This window comes from Protopterus annectens, chromosome 11.part0 (assembly GCF_019279795.1).
Source record: "Protopterus annectens isolate FY-2018-M chromosome 11.part0, PAN1.0, whole genome shotgun sequence".
NCBI classification, from domain to species: domain Eukaryota; kingdom Metazoa; phylum Chordata; order Ceratodontiformes; family Protopteridae; genus Protopterus; species Protopterus annectens.
Genome location: NC_056745.1, coordinates 953,313,061 through 953,331,072, shown reverse-complemented (window position 1 = coordinate 953,331,072; position 18,012 = coordinate 953,313,061). Strand labels below are relative to the sequence as shown.

At 41.7% G+C, this 18,012-nt stretch overlaps 1 protein-coding gene across 3 annotated transcripts in view; it reads left to right on the top strand.

The window, feature by feature from the left end:
• Positions 1-18,012, top strand: part of DMTF1 (cyclin D binding myb like transcription factor 1) — an 884,631-nt gene that overhangs the window by 328,596 nt on the left and 538,023 nt on the right. For all 3 annotated transcript variants that reach the window (XM_044088345.1, XM_044088344.1, XR_006366980.1), the window contains exon 5: positions 2,197-2,314. In XM_044088345.1, the coding sequence (XP_043944280.1) occupies positions 2,197-2,314 (118 nt within the window). The remainder of the gene's footprint in view (positions 1-2,196; positions 2,315-18,012) is intronic.

Genomic DNA, 18,012 nt, shown 5'->3' with positions numbered 1-18,012 from the left:
TCAGCTAATGGCAACAAAGACAGAACTCCCTGCAAGAAAAATTCTGCAGGCCTTGGGCTTCATGGCATCTTGCATACTACTAATTCCATATGCCAGACTGCATATGAGGAAACTACAATGGTATCTAAAGAGTGTATGGTCTCAACACTGTCAAAGTTTGGAAACAGTTATACCACTAATACCTTGCCTTCAACAGGAGTTTCGATGGTGGGCCCAAGCTTGTCACCTCAACAAGGGACAGCCTTTTACTCAACCCACAGCCAGGCAAACACTGACAACAGATGCATCGGATTACGCCTGGGAAGCACACATGGCAGGAAAATGTATTCAGGGCAAGTGGCCTGCAGAACAAAGGCATCTTCACATCAATCAAAAAGAGATGCTAGCTGTACAAAATGCCCTTATAGCTTTCAAGGACCTGTTGCATGCAGGACAACTACTACTAAAGACAGACAACACCACAGTTATGTGTGAAAACACAAAAAGTCAGTGTTTCTGAAGGAAGGCTCCAAAAAAAAGTACGAAAGTGTAGGAAAATGAAGTAGAAACACTGGAGACGGACCACCACAATAAATGGAAATATTTATTAACGGACAGTTATGTGGTACATAAACAAGGAAGGGGGCACTCACTCCTACCCCCTCTGCAGACAAGCCATGACCTTGTGGAACACAGCTATAAACTATCAAATTCATCTACAAACACAATTCCTGCCAGGAGAGAAAAACACACTGGCAGACGACTTAAGCAGAAATATCATGGATCCCCACAAATGGGAATTGAATCCTCAAATATTCAGAATGATAACAAAGAAATGGTGGAGCCCGGACATAGACCCTAAGTGTAATGACTGCAGCAGTGTCTACACTCGAACATCTACATTTATGGTAGGTACAAAACTATACTTTTTTGGCCCCACTGATGAACAGATGATCAAAAAGTGTAATTAAAGGATTAAGCTGATTTCCAAGTTTCCCTAGGGATTCTGTAAGTCCTCATCCAGTATTGGTACGAAACAAAATAAACATTCTCAACAAAACACAAGTAAATAGACTTTTAAGAAGAATTGGCAAGGGGGTTCCAAGAATAATTCTGGAAACTCCCAAAACCAAGGACAGTCCAATTAAGTCAGAATGACTAAGAGACATTGTTCTCCCCTCCCAGAGTAGTAGCCCCTTTTTTACTGCAGAAAATCTGAATCCACACTTTTCTGTTTGACAAAAGATAGCTTCAGGCAAATGTGTTCTGAAGGTCCTTCATCAAGGTTTCAGGTAGCAGTGGGAGTGAGCATAGTAAGTGATATTTCATCTGAGACACGAGGAGTAAGGCTTCCATGCATATCTTCAGCAAGTAGTATTGTCATCCCTTTCTCCAGGAATGAGGCTTCTTTTGTAACTCTGTTTCATAGCTTGGCCTTATGAGCTGTGGTCCTAGGGCTGTTCTGTGACTCCTTCCATCCTTCTGGATTACTTCTTGAACCTCATTCCAGTCACGGGGCCAATAAAGGATAGATACCTTTGTTAAATATAAGCAATAGCATCTTACTTTATCAGATTATCTGCTAAATGGATCCCATCTTCATGGGTTGCTGCACAAATGTCTTTAGTTTTATTGGAGGGTACCATGAGTTGGGCAAGTGTATACTTTTATATTACTTGTTAAGAGTGCAAGAATCAAATCTTCATTGTTACTTGACCTGATGGACTTGCACTAAGTGTGCAAGTTTGGTTGAACTGTTGAGTGTAGTGCGTATGTATTTGACATATGCCGTCTTGGAATGCAATGGCACTAAACATGTTTACCCAATGTGAGGAATCTTACGAAGAAAATTGCTGGACTGTGATGAACGATGAGTAAGAACATAATTACAGGACCTATCAAGGAGGTTCTGTCATAAGTCAACTCATGCCATAAGAAGGTGTTTATTATCTTGAAATAGAGATCAATGTGTAATGATACAGTGTATTCTTTGTATATTTTGGACTTTTACAAAAGGCAGGGTATTCTTCTGGCTGATTTTAAATTAAACAAAAACTGATGCTAGTAATATTTGCTGATGATGAGAAAGAGAGGGCAAAATACTGCAGTAAAATATTGGAAAAGAAGCATTACCCTGACAGATTAAGTATTATACAGATAATAAATAGAAATAAAGTTAAAAGATTTGATGTTTGTTTTTATGTGTTATAAATCTAGATTCTTCAAAATGAAGAACAGATTGAGGGACTTTCTCCTTCACGCAGTGAAGCAATAGCCCCTGTTAGCCAGGCATGGTTTACTACAAAGGAAGACAAGGATTCCTTAACTAACAAAGGTATGATACATTTTCAGTATGTTTTCTTTTTTTGTTTTTATTTTATTTTATTTTTGCATATCTGGGCATGCACACATGAGCACAACAAATATAGTCTCACACACGTAATTGGAGTTGAGGGGAGTGCTGTTTGTCCTCTAATACAGGATTCTGAACATTTATTTGATTCCTGGTATCTGTTGCATTTCACTTTGTCTGTGTTTGGCTATTTTTTGTTTTCTTTTGTGTGTGGATGTTTTCATCATCATTTTTTTCATCAGCCACTGTGCTTGCTTACTGTATGCAGCAAGATGATGATGGTATGCATCAGTAGCAGCTGTTTTCTGAATAAAAGGGCAATGTGCTACCTATATAACTTTTTTCATTGATGTTCATTTAGAATTCAAGTAGAAATATTTTTGTTGTATACAGAGCAAAACAATTTCATGCACATTATGGCAGTTACCTGACTGACAATTAAGTACCAGTGCCAAAAGATCGGACATTAATAATGGTAGAGGACAGAGATGTATTTAATAAGCCTGTCTATATTTAGCAGTGTAAATATCTTTGTTCCTCCATTCCATTTTCTTTGTTCTGCATTTTTAATGTTGATAGCACTGATACTGAATTCACCTTCTTTTAAGTTATGATGAATACAGAAAATTTCAAATAATGTGCATATAAGACAAAATTCTCCACCCACCCATCCACCATGTTACATCATTCATACCTCTCCATCTCTCAGAGCAAGAAATCTGGACAAAACCATAAATAATGGGGGGGGACAAAGGCCTAAAAATAGAGACAATTTTTAAATACTCTTACAGACTTAAAAAGTTGATAGAATAACAGATTTTGCATTATCATGAATTTTCTGAAGGGAATGAAGTCTAAATCTTAAATGTCTGTCTCTGTTTTCTGAATGCAGTCTTAATGATTTGTCAGAAAATCACAATGTTTTTGAGAAACAGACCAAAAATATGAGGCAAAAATCTGGACATTCTGCAAAATTCTGTACAGTTGAGAGGTTTGACATCACTTAAGAACTACAGATATTCTTTTGGGGTACTCAGTCATGTGTAAAAAGTGAGTAAACAGTGATAGGTGTCTCAGTCTGCAAGTATTCACTCATTCCGACACACACACACACACACACACACACACACACACACACACACACACACACACACACACATACAAAAACTATCCACCCATTATCAGTAATTAGCTTGTGGATTTGCAGAATCTCGTTCCTTCCACTAAATGCTTATCTTCACTTCTTGATATCTACTGCAGACTGAAGTTACTGCTTATAATATGTATCCTAATTTGAGGTGGACTATTGTAAGCACTCTGTTAATGGCTGTCTTACCTTTTCATATGTATCCTGCCTGTTTTTTCCAAGTAGTTTTCCATCCTTTGGAAAGTTGTACCATGAGCCTTTCTAAGTTTAGTGAACACACATGATTACAAAAAATTATGTCTTCTCATTTTTCTGAAATTCTGTTTACTCACTAAAGTTATTATCCTAAAGGCTGTGTTTCATAGAATTTAAAATACATCCTAGATTACTATTATTTTTCTACTGAACTTTGTTTTTCCAGTGTTGTTAGTGTGTACTTTTGACACCCTGTATCAACTTCATGACAGTTTTTATGGGCACAACTAGTATATAAACTGCAGAGGCATTTGTGTCATAACCAACAGTGTAGGTATGTATGGATAAAAGGGAGCCACTATAATTAATGTGACTGCACCTTTTAGGCCAGGAGCATGGTGTAGACTGTAATTTCTATACCAAGTTTACATAGCCAAAGTTAGAATATAAAAGTGGACTAATAAGAAAATGTAGGGGACAAGGAGAGAGTAATTTAGAAGACTTATTTCTTTTGGTTTATCTGATTGCCAGAGTCTGGTTTCCCTATGAAGAATTGTATTTGGTAACAGAGCTGAAGTAGTTTCAGACCTGTTTCCCTTTTCCTCGTGGGTTGAGGTGGCACCCTAGTCCTTTAACTTCACTTTCCATCTCACTTTCATACGATACCCCCCCTTTTATTTCCATTTCCTTCTGGAAAGGGAAATTAGGAACCTCTTGGTTGGATCTGTGGTTCAGTGGACTGTTTATCTGGTCCACTGAGGTTTTGTCACCTAGGTCTTTTACCTGGTTCCAGCCATGGCAAGAAAGATCCGAAGATATCATCATCTGATGCACCTTTTGCACCACCCATGTCCTTGTGTGCTAGAGGGAAGGCCTTGTCCATAGCCCTGGGGAGTGTAAAGTTCTGGAAATTAGACTGACCACTCAGGATACCTGCAGCCAGGAATCCCAGAGTTAGGACCACAACACTGAATCTTCTCAAACATCTGCATTTATGGTAAGTTTCTAACACAACTCTGCCATATGTTTATCCATCTGTGCATCCACAACCCCTTTTCCCATTTTTGCAAATGAGGTCAGGGTCACCTCAGTAGTGACAATCATCTGGAGCTAAAGTTCACACTGCTACGTGGCTTCTGTCATAGTTGTTCTTCCACACCATACACATACACACACACCTATGGCCAATTTGGAGTGTCCAGTCCACCTACTGTATGTATTTGGAATGTGGGAGGAAACCAGAGCACCAGGAGAATGCCCACACAAACACAGTGAGGACATGCAGACTCCACACAGAAAGCACCTAGCCACCTAACAATGTGAACACTGGCTGTACATGATTGTCACTAAATGTTTATATAATGCACTTACATATCTCATACACAATTTATTTTTCCCTGCTTCTTTTCTGGGTGACAGTAATGATTGATGCATTAAAGTCTGCCCCTCTATTCTTTAGTCATTTTTCAACACTGTCAGAATTTTTTTTTTACTGGGGAATTTCTCATATCATCAGGGACCCTTTATCACTCTCATAAAAAAAATATGTCTGCTCTGTGACTGGGTAACAATATTGCATTGTTACACTGTACCACTTTGTACTTCATATAGTTTCTAATAATGTTATGGTTTATTCCTCTGAAGAATTTTCTGTATGATCAGAAACCTTTTATCTAAAAAGCATTAAATATATTCCTTTGCTTTGCAGCAGTTTGATGTCTTAATATGCCTCACATTTTAGAAAGGCATCATGAATACTGAAACACTTACTTCCTGTTTACCACACATGCAGAGCGGAGCTGTCATAAGATCGCATGCAAGAGTGGCCAATGTACAACTCAGGTAGACTTCCTCTTAGTAAGGAGAAAGCATTGGTGCCTCAGCACAAACTACTCATCACCACAGTCATCTGTAAGCAGTGGTCAGAGAAGGCTATAAAGTCAGCAGACACTAGGCTGAAGTCCTAGAAGTTGACTAGAGAGAAAGCACAAAAGTTCAAGGAAAGTACACAGGGCTTTACCACCCCAGGGAGAAGAGGAAATAGGTAGAGTTGAAGAATAATGGCAGTGCCTCAAAACTGCATTTGTAAGTATAAAAGAGCAGATACGTGGCTAAGCCAGGTATGAAATAAGGTACACATGGAAAGATGGTGGTGGAAAAGTCCAGGAAGTCATCAAAAAGAAAAGGAGTGAAGGAAAAAGTGGGTGATATATAAGACAGATCAGGCTAATAAGGAATAGAGTAACAAAGAGGCTAAAAGAGCAATTGCAATAGCAAAGACCAAGACAACAGAGGTACTCTACCAGTTTCCAGAAAATAACTCAGCAAATGTCACAAAGAAACTCTTTTGAGGATGCAAGGCAGATACATAGACATCACGAAGATAGTCATCAGAAACCCTTCGTAAGGGATGCCAGCAACAACCATGGGACATCAAAGACAGAATAAAGGAGTCCTTCTAGCAACTTTTGAATGAAGATGGCACCACAGAAACTATACTGCCCCAGAAACAGCCTAGAATAAAAGAAGAAGAGGGGCCCACCCTAGAAGTAAGAACTACATTAAGGAAGATAAAGTCTGGGAATGCAGCAGGCTAAGATGAGGTCATAGCAGATATGATTAAGATGTTGGGTGAGTTAGGGGAGAAATGGCTCCAGAGGATACCCATAACAGTATGGAGTGAGAGGTACATCCCAGGTGACTGGAGGGTAAACATCCTAGTGCCAGTGTACAAGAACAAAGGAGATGTTGACAACTGTTTACAATATAGCAATGTCTTCTGTCACAATGCTAGAGAAGGTGATTCATGACTGAATACGCAGTAGAAAGTAAGATGGAAGATGAGCAGTTTGGATACAGATCAGGATATAGCACAACAAACCCAATAGTTACTGTAAATCAGATAGTTGATGCTAGATAGACAGAAACAGTCCAACTGGGCATTCCTAGGCTGGAGAAAGCACTTGACATGCTCCCATAAAACATAATTTGGGTAGTCCTGCAATGTTTCAAAGTCCCAGAAACACTGGTGTAGTTAGTGCAGGCTATGTACAAAAACTGGATGACACAAGTATGAACAGTGTTAAGAATCAGTGGAGTTCTGAGTGGGTTTGCATCAAGGTTCAGCTCTGAGCCCACTGCTGTTTATGTTGTTGATAGACTACATTAGACTACATTAGCAAACAGGTCAAGGGTGACAGATCAACATAGCTGCTGTATGCAGATAATGTGGCATTAGAAGCAGACACTGAAACAAGAACTACAGCAAGTGAAAGGGGATTGGAATAAAAAACTGAAGCCACTTGTGCTAAAACTGAGTAAAGATAAAACAGTGTCAGGGCAGCAAGTGGGGAAATTAGAAGAAGCTGAAAATTGAGATAGAAGGGGAAAACAGTGTAAAAGTTTAACAGCTTCAAGTATCTGGGAGAGATGGTTGAGGAGGAGGGAAGTCTGAATGAGGAGGCCAAATCTAGTATCAGAGGGGCTGCAAACAACTGGTACATGAGTTAATGTATTGCAGAAGAATGCCACAGAATCTGAAAAGTACATCTTTCAAAACAGTGGTGCAGCCAGTAGTATTGTATGGTACAGAAACATGGGGTATGAAGGCAGAACAATTGAACAACCTGCAAGGGGTAGCGATGAAGTACCTGAGATGAATGGTAGGATGCACACTGTAGGACTGCAGAAGAAATTAGGACATCGGAGCACAAGCCCAAGTAGCTCCAATTGCAGAGATCAAAGAGAACAAATTACGGTGATTCACATGCATGTGTAGAAAAGCAGAAGACAATTTGATGAAGAAGATTTGGGATAGACCAGTAGAAGGCAAGAGGAAATGAGGGCATATTGTTTGAGAGAAGACCTAGGACGGTCAGACTTGGCTGCTGAAGAATGTAGGAGGGTGACACTGAATTGAGAAAGATGGCAACAGTTGATGTGACACCCTAAACCCATATAGAATATGAGGGGGGAAAAGCAGTATTGATGATGATGATGATATTGATTACCCCAGGCACAAAAACCTTTTCCCTTTTTAGTGTTTGTACAGTTAAATTTATTTATTTATAGCCAGAAAATGTTAGCTCAACTGCCCACATAATATTAGATATGGCCTCCATGAGTGACAGAATGTAACAGTCTGCAGCTGCAAAAAAGAAAACTGTCTCTGCAATACTCTGTTTTGTGATTGCTGCTGAATGTGTCAATTATATGATGTAAGAAGTGGCATCAGTTGTGTCCAGATTACTGATGCTACGTTTTAAGGCACAGAGTAATAGGCAATGGATTGGCTAGCCATGATGATCTATAATTACATGGTAGAGAGACATGGGAGATGAATGTTAATGAAGAGCATTCTAATAATGTTTTCTCAGTTCTTTTTGGGTCATTTCAATTAGACTAGGCTTACTATTTTTTTTAGTACAGTAATTGTATTATTGCCATATTTACCCATAAACTAATTAAAGGGTGGGAGAGTGTTATTTATACATTTAAAATGGTAGTTTAGATAATTTTACAGGGAAAAATCATGGGAAATTAATTTACTTTAGCACCCAGTGATGACATATTGATTTTGAATACTGAGAAAACTTCAATTCCTGAGATGGAACCTGAATTTAAGATGTTAATGTAATTAGAATTCAGGGAAGTATATAATTTCTGAGGTGCAAGACAAAACCAGTGGGCTATGACTGACCAAGTTTGCAGATGACTGCAAGCTGGGTGCTGTCATCAATTCCCCTAGTGATGTGGAGATCTCCAAGAGGGCTTCGCTCAGACAAATGACTGGTGCCAGAAACATGACTACAAGCTGAATACCAAAAAATGCATCATCATCTCCTTTGGGGAGAGTGACGTCCCCACAAATTATCACATTAATAACAATGTCCTAAGCGCTCAATTAGTCGTGAGGGATTTGGGCACCCAGGTTGATAGCAACCTGAGTTTTGACCACCATGTTGCTTCTGTGGTACAGAAAGCTTTCTACATGGCCCACCTCATAAGTAAGGGTATTTCACCCAGGGACAAGGAAGTCATAACATCCCTGTATTCTTCCCTTATAAGGCTCATTATTGAGTACAACGCACCTTTTGGCAGTTACCTCGCAAAGCACATGCAGCAGCTGGAGAGACCACAGAGGTTCCTCACCAGGAGAATCCAGGACCTCAAACATCTACCATACACAGATAGGCTAAAAGCCCTATCCCTCTAATCAGTTTCATACAGACTCCTCAGAGGTGACCTCTGTCTGGCATACAAGGCATCATCGACCCCACCTTAATGGGACTGCTGCATATCCGCAAGTCAAGCTCTGCTCGAGTAACTCACGTGCAGCCTCAGCCTAGTCTGTGACATCACCAAGACTTGTTGGTGGGACAGATTTGTGTCCCAGAGACTTCCTCATCTATGGAATAGACTCCCTCTCCACATCAAGCAGAGTACCTATTTACCCCTTTTTAAGCATAACCTGTATAACTGGATGGGAAGCAGAAAATATACTCCTGGGATTCCACCCATGTCACTGCTGGACAGGGGCATTGGCTGCTGATTTGCCTAAACATGGGCTAAACTCTTGGGTAGGCTTATAAGGGCCTCAGGGCCAATAGACTAGTAACCTCCTATGAATAACATTTTTGCACATTGAAAAATGCACATTTGTTGTTGAAAATCATATTTGATAGAGAACTTAGAAAATCAATCATTGCATTTAATTTTTAAATGGAAACACGGAAAACAGAGTTTCAGTGGTTAGCAAGCAATGGGACAAAGGCATTTAGGGGGAAAATGAAAATAACTGCCTGTTTTCGATGTTCTGTGTCTCACAGTTGCTGTCATGAGCAAAGAAATCTCTGCCACAGAGCAAAACTGACAATCCAGCCTGTCATCTCGGAGTTTAGCATTTTGTCCCATCACAATTCTGGCCTGATGCAACATTCCTTCAGTTGTTGGCACATCCTGGTGTAAAGGTGGTATCCTCCTGTGTCCTCTTTTTTTTTTTTTTTTTTTTTTTTCTTTCTTGCTCTGTGAGTATATATGTGTATAATCTTGAGAAAAAACATTTTTCAGTCTGGCATTAGCATAGGAAAAGACATAATAGGCTAAACATATGTAGCTCATTTTGGGATATTTTCGTGTAATTTTGTTAGCATTGATAAAACTCCTTGGGCTAAAATATTGTTGTTGACACTCTGTTGTACTAAGGTCTATATGGTATGTCTGTCTTAGTGAAAGAAAGCATGTACACTCATGGGAACATATTTTCTATAGGGTTTACCACATTCAGTGCTTTTACTGCCCTCTTTCAGAGAACAATAAGTAAGGGCATCACATCCAGAGCTAAGGATGATATAACATCCCTATACTCATCTCTCATCAGACCACTTATAGAGTACAAAACTCCCTTCTGTATGTACCTCACCAGACACCTGCAGCAGCTGGAGAGACCTCAGAGGTTTCTCACCAAGAAGATTCAGGGCCTTCAACACATGACCTACATGGACAGACTGAAGGCCCTGCCACTGTACTCTCTATCTTTATAGGCTGCAGAGAGGCGACTTGTGCCTGGCCTGCAGAGCACTCTCACAGCCTGCTCTAATGGAAATGCTGCACATCCACAAGTCAAATGGGACAAGATTCACTTGCTCTAGGGATCTTAACCTAGCCTGCGACATTAACAGGACATGCTGAAGAGACAGATATGTCTCGCAGAGATTGCCACTCTTCTGGAACAAACTCCCAATCATGTAAAACAGAGCTCCTCATTGATCCTATTTAAGCATAACTTAGACAATTGAATGAGAGACTAAATTTACCCCGGGGGTGTCACCTGTGTCCCTGTTGGATAAGGGCATTCGGTGCTGATCATAGACTTGTTCTGCAAATGTAGGCCACTCAACTTGGTCAGTAAGGGAACAAGGGTATAACATGGCTAGGCTTATAAAGGCCCTGTGGCCAAAAGCCTAGTAACCACCATGAACCTATGTACAATGTCTTGAAATGTGAGCTTTATCTAGGGTTCCATCCTAAGCCATTGTGGAGTAGAGAACTCCTTTACAAGCATGCTATGTACAATGTCTTGAAATGTGAGCTTTATCTAGGGTTCCATCCTAAGCCACTGTGGAGAAGAGAACTCCTTTACAAGCATGCTAGGATAAAAAAAACAATCAGCCACCCTAGTAAAGATGTCTGCCTGGACTGCACAGATACAGAAGCAGTGATCTGCAGAACATCCCACCAAAGCAGTAGCACATTGAAAAGGAGAAGCAGCCCAGAAAGAGATGGAAAGAGAGACCTGAAACCAGTCGGTTCCCAGAGGCTCTCCAGATTTGAGAATAATGATACTCTGGGGACATCTTTCCAGCTCCAGACTCCATCACCTACTTTTGCTAAGGCCTATGATGTTGCGTCTTTGGAGGCTGCAACTCCATCAGTCTTTTGGACATCCTCCTGAACTGAAGCCACATTTGCAAAACTGAACAAGATGTCGCCCCCCCCCACCATGTCCAATTCACAGCTCTGCTTTATTAATTATGGAAGGGAGAGGGCAGCATCTCCACAATGTTAGTTAAAGATGGCATCCACAAGTCACAGTTTAGGGATGTTCCCCTTAAGGTTACCAAACATGTGGCACCACTAAACAAAGACATATTTGATAGTAAGATGTGACCACACCTCAGCAGCTGCTGAAAGGCAAGTCTGCCTCTCACCTCCTCCTCCAGTAGCCCCCCCCCGCTTGAATAGTTCAGGATTTTCTGAACTTAGGCAATGCAGACAGACGGATCCTGAGCTATCCTGTGTGTCCTGAGTCCCTTCATTGAGAAGGAAAAGAGGGATTGCTTTCCACAGAGAAAATTATTTGGGATGAGATAGAGGTAGATTACAGATCTCTACTTTCCTTTCATGTAAATTACAACACAGGTGAAAAGGACAATGTGCCATGTGGGTCTCATCAAAAACACCTAATTTGGGGATACTCATTCATGAGAGAGCAATTTGAGTGGCAGTCTAAAGAAAATTCTGAGTTCCAGAAGAGATACCTGAATCTCTTGAAACAAACTGTATAAGCCTGTAGATATTCCTCCAGAGATGGTTTGTGGAGCCCATATGGAGAACCTCCAAGTTCAAGGGACTAGTGGAGCATAGGATGAGGAGCAAACACATTAGCATCAAGGAAGCAAAGGCCACCATTCTGACATTCAAAGCTTTCCAGTGAGGAATGGGAAAGTCCTGTACATACCGACAGACAGACAGCACTACAGTTATGTAGTACATATACAAGCAAGGAGGGACTCGCTGCTACTTACTATGCAGTTAATAATGCGAGTATGGAACAGAATAATAGAGAAGGGACCATCCCTGAAGGCCACATACACCTGTTCAAACAAGAATGTAGTAGCAGCTAAGCTTTGGAGTATATATGTATGTATACAGACCTCCCCTCCCCAATAGTTCCTTCACAGGAATATAGTGTTAGCCCTAGCCAGTAGGAACAACAGCAAGTGTAAAAGCCAGAAGTACAGTTTTTTTGTTTTTTTAGTTGGACAAGTTCACCCACTCTCTGACCTCTCACCTTACAAGCAGTGATCCAAGTGCATGCAGTTCTGTAGTGCAGCAGGTAACACTGATTCCACAGCTGGCTAGCACACACAGGTGACCAGATAAGGGCATGTAGGATAGTCATAATAACCAATGACCTCCCTGCTTTTTTTAATTAATAGAATCTGACCACTTTACTGGCAGTTCTCCAATTACATAAATACTATAGTTCTACAGTGTAGCAGAGAGACCTGATTCCACAATTGGGAGTGCTACCATGGCAGCAGTTAAGGGGTACTTACTCCACAGTTAAGCACAGAAGGGAGAGTTACAAAAACTAATGCTGTCCTTACTGCCTTTTAAAATGAAAGTTAATTATCTTAAAAACAATTATCCAAGTGCACATGTAGCGTAATTCTTTAAACTGTAATGAATTGTTACTCCATAGTTGGACAGCAGACCTAGAGCACCAGTTAGGAATATGGATTCAGAAGTTGGGCAGTACATTGAGGGCAGTCATAAGAACTGATGCCATGTTTTGTTTGAAACTTATTTCTGATTGTCTTTGCAGCTGTGGTACAACTGGACAGATACTTTAATTTTGTAGTGTAACAATAACAGTTGATTTTATACTGTGGGAGTACAACTGGACATTGACTCTAAAGTTAGAAAATACAACTAACCCAGCTCCTTGGCACAGAGGGATGGAGCCCTGACAGAAGTATTAAGATAGTTTAAAAAGGCATCCTCAACTAAGTGGTGAAATTTCAGAGCCCACTGAGTCCCAAATTTGATTGGTGGCTTAGAAGTTGGAGGAGCTGGGAGAGGAGAAATGGGGAGAGGGCAGTTATCTGCTCGCCCATGTCATGAGGGAAAGTGAGGATTTGGCCTGCGATCTGGCATCCCCCAGTGATTAGGATATTGTTGTAACTGCATGTTAAATAGCTGCTGCATTTAGTTTGGGGAGGGAGAGAGTGTAGGCTAATTGACACCATGTGCAGTGATGCATGTGACTTAAATCAGCTCCTTCTGGTTAGGGCATAAAAAGAAATCCCTTTTGCACGAGGACAGTATATGTGATATGGCCGGTTACTCTGCTCTGTGTTTCCACTACCTCTTCCCATCCAACATCTAATAGCCATGGCAGTCCCAGCCCCAAGGGCCACTACTGGGACATTTAGTTAAGAGTGATTGGAATATTGCTAAACAGGTGATATTCAGCTGAAAAGTTTGTGAAAGGGAGGAAAAGGGAAAGCACAACTTGAAACATTAGGCAGAACGAGTGTCCTACTGACATTTAAAATCAAATGTGTTCACTTAGAAGAAGCAAAGCAAAAATAGAAAATGTTCACTTAGAAGATGCAAAGCAAAACTAGAAAATAAATAGAAGTGAGTTATGTACATAAAATTATAATCCAGTACTTTGTCAGGTTATTTTTAAGACCAAGATTTTTATCCTTAGCAATACAAAAAAAAAATAAAACAGTTTTGGGGGGCTGATATATAGTTTTGACATTTCATTGCTTTGTCATTCTTCACATCTAAACTTAGAAACATTTCTGAGTAGCTTTCCTGGCCGCTGTAAGTAGAGTCGTGTACTGCCATCTGATTGATTTCCAGTTAGCAGTGTTGCTTGATTGATTCCCCCACTGAACCAGTTCAGAGAGAACTGCACTTTTTATAATGGTGGTATTTGCTTTGGAAGAGATGAAAGTTCTGTAGATGAGTAGATGTTCTTCATCTCACATTGCTGCAGTCCTTACACTTGGGTAGTCCGCTGTCCTCGGTCGGCCCGAATATCAAAGTATAAGGCTGACGTCGGTCAAGGCGCATTTGACTGACATCAGGACGTCAGGGTACAAATGCGCATGACTGACGTCATATCCTCAGTCTTTTTTGCCGCATGGTCCGATGCAGAAGCAGTATTGCAAGTGCCGGTTGGCGTTCTGAAATTTTTCGTTTTCGGAGTTTCAGACCGAGTCAAAGTTGGCTAAGTACCCCGTTGGGGAATATTTTAGTTTTTTCTTGCCTCAGTGGTTTACCGGATGTCAGAAAAAGTGAATAATTGTATTTCTTGTGGGAAACAGATACCGCATAGAGACTATCATACTTTGTGTATTCCTTGTTTAGGGCCTGAGCACGACGTGGTTGGGTGTCGCTCTTGTGCTAGATTTAATAAGCGCACTATAAAGAGGAGATTAGATTGTGCCAGGTTAGTCTTTGGGAAGCGGTGCAATTACAAAATGCCGTCGGATGCTCCGACGCCCGCTTCTTCGAAGAAGCGCAAGGACAAAGCAGTGAAGCCTAGGCTAGAAGAACCGTCCGTACCGGACGCCGGTTCTTTAGAGGTGTCAGTGGAGCCGGTGGTTCCACCGGAGGTTTCTTTGGGATCCCAGGGAGAGACCTTGTTATTGCAGGATGTGGCCTCTCAGGAGGCAGGCCAGGGTGATGGGGCTTCTCAGGTTACTATACTCCCCTCCCTGCCTAGGGTGGTTAGGCCCTCTCCTTCTGTTTCCAAGGCTTCTCCTAGAGGCAGGCCAGGTTTAGCTTCAGTTGGTGTCACCCCTAGTTCTTCTGGAACTGTGCCCAAGAAGCATATGCTTAAAATGGCAGAAGATTTGATTACTTTGATTAGGGGTTCTTTGCCCCCTCCTGATAAGAGACCTAGGGTGGAGCCTGAGCTAGGGAGTTTTGAGCAGGCTTTGGATGTTTCAGAGTCTTCGGCCGAAGACTTGCAGGAGTACTCTCCTTATTCTGATTCTGATGTGGATGATTCTACTCCTTCTGCTTCTCCTCCTGAGGATTTTTCTTTTTCAGAAACTCTTCATTCCATGAGGGAGCATTTTAAATGGGAAGGTCAGGACTTCTCTGATTCCAGGAAAAGGCTTAGGGAATTTTGTTTTACCCCAACATAGGCCTTTGGCTATACCTCCTGTTTTGGATGTAGTGGAAGATGTTTTTACAGAGGCTTCTCTTAATCCTGATTCTTTGCCTCCTGCTCCTGTTAAACCGGATAGGTATTACAGGGTGCCTGAAGTTCATAAGTATCTTTTAAGAGTCCGAGGCAGACCCAGAAACTGTTAGCCAGGGGCCTAAAGGTGTTAAGGCTTCTGTTGTCAAGAATCCGGTTCCTGCAGATAAAGAAGCCAGGGCCTTGGATAGATGGGGAAAGAAAGTTTATACTTCTTCCACTCTAGCTATGAGGGCTTTGAATTGCCAGTTTCACATGTTAAAATACCAAAACTATCTCCTTTCACAGTTGAAGTCTAAGGTTGATGCTCTGGCGGAAGGTATTGATTGTAAAGAGTTACAAGATTTAGTACATGTCTCTGAACAGGTGGGTAAGCATTCTTTGCAATGTGGTTTTGATGCTGTACAGGCCTCGTCTAGGGTGGCTGCCACTGGGTCAGTTCTTCGCAGGCATGCCTGGCTGAGGGATCAAAATTTATCTGACCATGTTAAAACAAGGATTTTAGATGCTCCTTTGCAATCTGATGTGTTGTTTGGTTCTCCTGTTGAGGCAGTTTTAAAGAAAATGGAAGACAAGGCTAAGTCTATGCAGACTGTTAAAGATTTTTTGCAGGTTCAGCCTCCAAAGTTTAGTAGGAATTGGCCTGCTAAAGGGTGGACGTATCCTTCTTATGATTCCCAGTCTAGGGGTAGATCTAGACGTGGTAGGGGCAGAGCTCAGGGCTCTTTCAGGCCTAGAACAGGGAGTTCTCCTGCACAGTCTTCAGGTGAGGGCAGGGGTCAGTCCTTTCGTAAACAGACCCAATGACCTACCTTTTCAGCTGCCAGAGCCTTCTCGCCTGGCAGCACCTTTGGGAGGAAGGTTGGCACTTTTCAAAGAAAATTGGAGTTTAATTACCCAAGACAGATGGGTATTGGATATCATACACCAAGGTTACAGGTTTTATTTCCATACCTTGCCTCCTTTCAGAGGCATGCCAGACGTTCCTCCTCAACAAAGAATAGAGGCTCACAAGCAAATTTCTCTGTTACTTCAACTAGGGGCCATACAGCCGGTCCCTATGCCAGAAGTGGGCCTAGGATTTTATTCTCGCCTGTTCCTAGTACCAAAGAAGGGGAACACGTGGAGACCAATTTTGGATTTGTCTATCCTCAACACTTATCTGGACATTCCCAAGTTCAAAATGTTGACGTTACAACAGCTTTTATCTCTGCTGGGCAAAGATCATTGGATGGTAACTTTGGATCTCAAGGAGACTTACCTTCATGTTCCTATCAGACTAAGTTGCAGGAAGTATCTGCGTTTTCGAGCTGGGACTTCTCACTATCAGTTCTCTGCATTGCCCTTTGGCTTATCTACTGCGCTCAGAGTGTTCACGAAAGTTCTGGCTCCAGTGATAGCTTTCTTCAGGCTAAGAGGAATACAGATCTATCCTTATTTGGACGACTGCCTGATTCTGGCACAAGGAAGGGAAGAGCTTCTTCATCATTTGGAATATGTGATAGCAGTGCTAAGATGCCTGGGGTATTCTGTGAACGAAATAAAGTCCAGTCTAGTACCCTCTCAGGACATGTGCTTTCTGGGTGTAAGACTGAATACAGCATCCCAGATGGCCTTTTTAACCCCGGACAAACAAAAGAGTCTTTCCCTTTACTTCCATCAACTATCTCATCAGTCCGGGCTGACTGCAAGGACAGTCCTTCAAGCCTTAGGGTTCATGGCATCTTGTATTCTGGTGCTTCCCAATGCCAAACTGCATATGAGGAAGCTGCAATGGTATCTCAAAATGTATGGACACAGCACTGCCAGGATCTGGACACTGTCATTCAAATAATACCTTGCATTCAAAAGGAATTTTTGTGGTGGGCTCAGGAATGTCACCTAAACAAGGGACTCTCTGTGACCCGGCCAGAGGCGAGTCAGATTTTAACGACAGATGCCTCAGACAAAGCTTGGGGAGCTCATCTAAATGGAAAGTGGATACAAGACAAGTGGCCTGCCAGACTACAGCATCTACATATCAACCTGAAGGAGATGTTAGCAGTCCAGTTTGCATTGATAGCTTTCAAGGATTTACTTCTTCCAGGGCAGGTGTTGATTCTAACAGACAACACAACTGTCATGTGGTACATCAACAAGCAAGGGGGAACGATTCTTATCCTCTATGCAGGCAAGCAATGATTTTGTGGGAGACTGCTCTCAGTTTACAGCTCAATCTTCAGGCAAGGTTTCTGCCAGGAGCACAGAACTCCTTAGCAGATGTGTTGAGCAGACGAATTATGGATCCCCACGAATGGAAATTGGATCCTCATGTATTTCAGAAATTGACAGTGTCATGGGGAACTCCAGACATAGATCTGTTCGCTTCTCCACTAAACCATCAGCTGCCAAAGTTTTGCACAAAAGGTTTCATCCCACAGCTTGGAAAGTGGATGCTCTTTCTTTCAATTGGAGCAATCTTCATGTGTATGCCTTTCCACCTCTGCCTCTCCTCCCAAAGGTACTTCTAAAGGTCAGACAGGACAAGCCAAGGATGATTTTAATAGCTCCAGATTGGCCTCGACAGCACTGGTACCCATTACTGAGAAGTCTGGCACGGAAGCCTCCATGGCCTTTGCCTTGATTCCACACCTGTTGTCACAGGAGGACAGCCATTTGCTCAATGTCAAACTTCACTCTCTTCACCTAACAGCCTGGCATATTCTGTTTTGAACCATAGAGGGTCTCAACTTCCACAACAAGTTTTGAATGTGATTTTGGAAGCTAGAAGGCCTAGTACAAGGAAAGTGTACGCAGATAAATGGAAGAGATTTTTATTTTGGAGTGCAG